Genomic DNA, 6,000 nt, shown 5'->3' with positions numbered 1-6,000 from the left:
CAAAATTGTACATAAACTGTTATACATAACAGTATCCTTTTCTGGCAAAAATCTAAGCCAGATACTTAGAGGGGGTATGTGTTGTAATGTGTCATGTAATGCCTTTCTACTTACAATTAACAATGTAGAAATATAAATTATATTTAACAAACATTCAAAACCATGTAAAATGACTCAATAAAAAGGAAGACAATACAAAAACATAATTTCAAGTTTGGAATTGGACTGATTCCATATCCTGAAAGGAATATTCTATGCTGAGACAGTAAGTGGTTCTTATTTAAGTGATTTGTGTCAGTTTTCTTTTCCTTTCTTTTTTTTTTTAAGTTACAATATATACTTAAAAATGTGAACTGTAATAAGAAGTGCCTTTTAAACTGCTCTGGGATTAAAACCTGGACTGAATAATATTACACAGTAACTTTTTAGCCAATGACTTGTCATTTCCTACAATTTCAGTTTTTCTTGCTTTAATTTTGATTGGTCTAAACTACTGAAATCTTTTCTGTTTGACTTTCCTGTTATATATTGATATCGATCTAGAAATGCAGAACTGATATGACTGACCGCATTGATAAATCAGTAATAGCTTGCCTTCTGTTAAAATTTACCACAAAAATTTTACAAAGGTTTATACACACATACATTGCATCAAAACACACACACACACACACACACACACACACACACACACACACACACACACACACATGTGGGAAACTGTTTCCTATGTGTAATAATTTCCTACTATATAAGTTACAAATTATGTACATAAATATATACATAATAAATTGCATATACATTTAAAATGGTACACATTTCCAGAAATAAACAAAGATTTTTTAATTATAAAGAACTTGCTCACAGTATCAATTTATGACACATTAAAATGTGCCCTTCAACTATTAATAAATACACATATTTAAAATAACCTATTGGTTGCTCCAGTCATTAAATGCTTTCCAGGCACTTATAATGACAGTATAATGCAAAATGTCACTTTAACAGCACCATATTATCTACAACTTGAACAGAAACTGAAAATATACTAAAACTTGAGGTACATATAAAAACACCACTCATCTTTGTGTAACTAGACAAACAGTACAACAGCAATACAAAAATCTGACTGATGTAATGATTAATTTTGTCTGAACTAGTTATCAATTTCACTTAGCTTCAAGGATAACAGCTGTGAACAAACCCACTACATTAGTGATGAATGTTATGCTCCATAGGATGTGCCTCCAACTTAACTGTTCATAATCACATCCAAAGCAATACCTTTCCAACTGTATGTAAATTATGCAGCTCAATGGTAACAAACACCTCTAGAACTGTTTAGCTTCTGTATTTATGGCTCCACTGAAGATGTCACTGGTCACGACGGGTACCATGTGTTTCAAATAATGTCTTTGGAAAATTCAGGTTAAACAATTTCCAACTGAATTTTCTTGAGGGCACACTGCAGCATTGAGTGACACTGACTGTGGGATGGCATGAGTGTATATTCCCCACGAGTAGCTCACTGGGCCGGCAGCTGTCCTCGGTATCAAGCTTATACCTATGGCAAAATATGCACTAGCAGTTTACCTACAACTTAAATGCCTTGAAAAGCTATGTGTAATTAAATGGTGGAATAACAAAAGTTAACCTGTATGTACAAACAAAAAAGCCTTCTCTAAAATCCATTACTGTTTGACTGCCGACATGCAAGTGCTTCATAAAGGGATAGCAAAATTTTGTTTACTTCAAAAAGCATTTATAAAATGCTTCTTAGCAAATTATAAGCAAGCTTTGTAGCTCCCTACTGGGAGTATGATGATAAAATGACAATCACCATGAATGGATATTGATATAAAAGATATGCAGAAAGCTGAGACTTATGAAAGATCAAAGCATAAAATGACATCAAATTAATATTGTAATGTGAAAAGTGATTTGATTACATCCTAAAGTAGCAAAGTGGCTAACAAGTATAGGCAACTGATAAATTTTGTAATCCTCATGGAAATAAAATGAGCAATACTCAGCAAGTGCAAAGCAAGAATATTTAACATCACTTGATATTCATGATTTAATGAAATCCAATAACCAAAACAATTTTACATTTTTCCTGAAAATAATAGTCTGTAAGTGCTAATTGAAGTGTAACAGTCTCCCTTTTGAAAAGTACTGTGACCGACTGTAGCCAATGTCAAGTACTGAATCCAGAAGAAAGTGCAAGTTTCACTAAATCTTGAAACCAAAAACTCAAATATAAATTTAAAATTTTGGATTTTTGAGACAAGACATTCTTGGGCTATAGCACAAACAACAAAAATATTATAGTCATATTTTAGCGATAGGTTCGTGACTAACTGATGTACCCCTTTCTAGCTTCAGAAAAAGCATTACAAAATCCCAGTAATTGTAAAACTAAATAAAGAAATAAAGCTTCTGATCTGATTATAAACTTTTCAGTAATGCAGGCAACTGCTTATTGTGAAACACAGCTCCATCACCTATTTACAGTTTGTTTTATGATCCATGATTTTTATGTAATCACCAATAAGCACATTAGAGTATGAGTGCCCTCACACCTCTTACTGCTAACCACCAAATTACAGAATATTTTATGAACTTTTAAGTTGGAGGCATGTTATTGTGTAACCCCACACCATTTATCTTCTAGTGCACCAGTCAGATAAAATAAATAGTATGGAAATAAAGTTATAAACTAGATACCACAGTCAGCATTAGTAAACCCAGCAGTTTCAGTCTTACATGTAGACTGCGTTTATTGTATATGAGTTATATTGCACAAAACTGGGACATAATATTATAAATGACATTCATAGACTACTGTCGACTGTATGTTACTCATTTACCATGAATATTTTTATCATTTGGCAGCATAATGACATCTGTTATCAGTTCATTAACGTCTGTTTCAAGCATGGGCACACTTGAAACAAAAACAACTCATACTGTGCGTAATTTCTAGTAAAGAATGAAAGGAAAAAAGGGAACAAGGAAACATTATCTTCATAACATTAATACTTCCAAAAACTTTTCTATGTGCCCTATTTTCTTTTTTTTTTGTATTATTTGCAACATTTTTAAAACAAGAAAACAAGGATACATACATCAGCACTGTCTTTCCTCACTCATTTTCATATCACTGCACATTCATTTATCAACAGCAATATGTTGTTCTTGCATATAAACTATAGCACACTTCAAGCAAACAGTACCAAGAAGCCCAACACTCAGCATGTTATCCCTAGAGGTATAGCAACATACCTGATTTGACTTTTTCAAGTTGCATACTTTCTCACGAAATAATGCACATATCACTGTTAAATAATTTCCAGTTTTCTATTTCAAGGACAAGACAAACCAAAAGTAATGAAAACCAGTATCCTTCAGGCTTTGTTTTTTCTCACTTCCATGTTGATTGTCAAGCAAAAATATTTTCTACTTATTTTTGTTGCACTGCTACCGACTTTAGGTTTTCAGTATCACACTAACAAAAATTCATGTATGAAGATATCATTGCAAACCCTGTGAAATGGGGACCAGATAAACAGTCACTGACAAATATCTGCAAAAAGTTGTTGCAGAGGCTATGAATAGAGCAGAAAATGCACCTGATCGCCTGTGTGTCTGGTGAATCTTTCAAGAACTATGTTCAGAGAATGTAATAACAATTTTACACACCCATTTGATAACAGAAAAGTCTGTGTGAAATACAGACAACTGATGAGGAAAAATGCATCTACTAAACAGGGAAATCACTAAGCAGGTATCTCTCTCTCTCTCTCTCTCTCTCTCTCTCTCTCTCTCTCTCTCTCTCGTAGCTTTCAACTCACTTTTTTTAAGTACCTATCAGTTGCTCAGCATTTTTCATTGACGTAATATAATGGTATTCATTGAAAAGGGTTTATAAAATCTACTTTCCCCTGGAATAAAGAGTGAGTATGTATGTAGATTATCAACAATTCATCAGGAAAAAACAAATTAAGACTTTTTTAAACTGAGAGGCAACCTCTTCAAGCAGTTGACAGAAGGCCTCCACTGCTAAGTATCTTTATAGCATTCATCTGAAATACGGAAAGGCACAGGATATATAATAAACTGCAGTGTGCAGTGCAGTCTTTAAAACATCTTTCTACTTAGCTGAGATTGATTCTTACATTAATAATACATGGACCAAATTATTGTAGTACTCTGTCTATCAATCAAGTCAACATGTAAAAATAGAATTAAAAAACAAGGGAAATGTTAAAAAGAACTAGAGAGGGTTATAAAATGAAATACCTCAAGAAAGGCATCTTGACCAGTTTACAGTACGTTAATGAGTTTGTACTCTGCATATATAACAACTCTTTCGACGCAACAAATATCAGTCATACAAATAGTTTTGACTGTATAACTGCAAATCAAAATAAATTTACTCTAATATGTAAACTGTCCACAGCCACCACTGTAGCCAACCTCATGCCCCACTATAGCTAGGCATGGCCAACACCAGGACAGGGAATGATAAGCTGGGAGGAGAGCAGTAGAATGCATAGTCCATTACTTGTTATAATCAACATAGACTCTCACTACCTCGCCTGAATATTTCCGCTGTGAAGGCATGAAGTAGAAATCAGGTTGCAAATCAGTAGGCCGCGAGCCTGGACCTCTTGCAACTCTGTTATCCTGGGTGTAATACCCATTGCGGAGCTGGTGGTTATGTCGTGCACCACCTCCTCCACCAGGTCCTTGAACTGCTGTCCTCGGTAGAGAATATGTAGTGCGTTCTGCAGCTGGCACTGATGATGCAGATGCTGGCAGTGGACGCTGCAGCGATCGTGTATTGTCCGCCGTGTAGCGAGACTGGGAGTGCGGTCGTAACGGTCCGGCAGATGTAGGTGCCACTGCCCTCGACTGTCCTGTTCCCATGCCACCAGTAGACATGCTGATCGCTGAACCATTTCCTGGTAATGTGCCACCCCCAGAGCCAGGTCCTCCAGGTATCTTCTCTTCATGTTCAAATGCATCAAATGCATAATTTGTGTTGGCAGCTGAGTAATCCTTCCATGCAGAGTTTGGAATAAGATGATCCTGAAAATGTTTTACATATAAATTGATGTTAAACTGTTGCTATATTTTTTATGATTAGAATTCTTTTTGAAACGTTCTTTATCAAGTATAGGCCTACATTTATTATTGTATGGCAACAATGTGTAATAACTGAGTGAGAAGTAAAACACATCCCTTAAAAGGACAAAAAAAAGCACATGACACAGCAGGTAAACAAAGACAAGGCATTCTCGCTCTCATCAATGATGACATCTGAATATCTGTAAGTCTTATGAAGGCAGTGCTGATGGAAAACAACAGGAATTTACTTGTCTCATTAAATGGTGAGAAAGTTGTAGGATTTTATATTTCTTTTGCACTTTCCACAAGTGATCTGACATTCAGTCAAAATGTGTACAAATTTCTATCATGTACAAACAACATTATAGAATAAATTTCCTTTAACCTCTTAAGAATAAACATTAAATTTATGGAAGGAGCTTCAAAAATAATATCTGAAAACCTCAATGGAGAAATAACACAGCCAACCAGTTGCAAATAACTGTTTAATATATTTACCTAGGTTTCAACACCTCTAAGGTTGTCTTCATCACAATGAAAATTTAGAAGCACTATAAAATAATACATAGAAAATAAGTTTCACAGAAATATTAGCCAAGATGAAGAATGTCACCACATAGAAAGGTTACTTACATATAGGTACATTGCGAGAAGGCAAAGTTTACAGCACACATTCTCAAGTAAAATTAAAAATGTTCCAGCCATTGGTATGTACACCCTACAATGAATAGCATCAGACTGAACAGGCCAGGGGCTGCAACAAAAACAAGACACAGGTTGCCCAATAGGCAGCACAACTTGCGTCTTGTTTTTGTAGGAACAATGTAAGCTGTTCAGTCTGATGTTGTTCATTGCAAGGTGTACATA

General features: G+C 34.9%; 1 protein-coding gene across 5 annotated transcripts in view; it reads right to left on the bottom strand.

Annotated features, from left to right (window-relative positions):
- Nucleotides 1-238: 238 nt before the first annotated feature.
- LOC126088613 (uncharacterized) overlaps nt 239-6,000 on the bottom strand; it is a 511,853-nt gene continuing 506,091 nt past the window's right edge. For 3 of the 5 annotated variants that reach the window (XM_049906837.1, XM_049906838.1, XM_049906841.1), the window contains one exon: nt 239-5,094. In XM_049906837.1, coding sequence (XP_049762794.1) covers nt 4,564-5,094 — 531 coding nt within the window. In that variant the 3' untranslated portion in view covers nt 239-4,563. The remainder of the gene's footprint in view (nt 5,095-6,000) is intronic. The other 2 variants (XM_049906839.1, XM_049906840.1) reach the window with 1 other exon arrangement.

Source organism: Schistocerca cancellata, chromosome 6 (assembly GCF_023864275.1).
Source record: "Schistocerca cancellata isolate TAMUIC-IGC-003103 chromosome 6, iqSchCanc2.1, whole genome shotgun sequence".
NCBI lineage: Eukaryota > Metazoa > Arthropoda > Insecta > Orthoptera > Acrididae > Schistocerca > Schistocerca cancellata.
The sequence above is the reverse complement of the archived record's forward strand: the minus strand, read 5'-3'. Positions and strand labels throughout refer to the sequence as shown.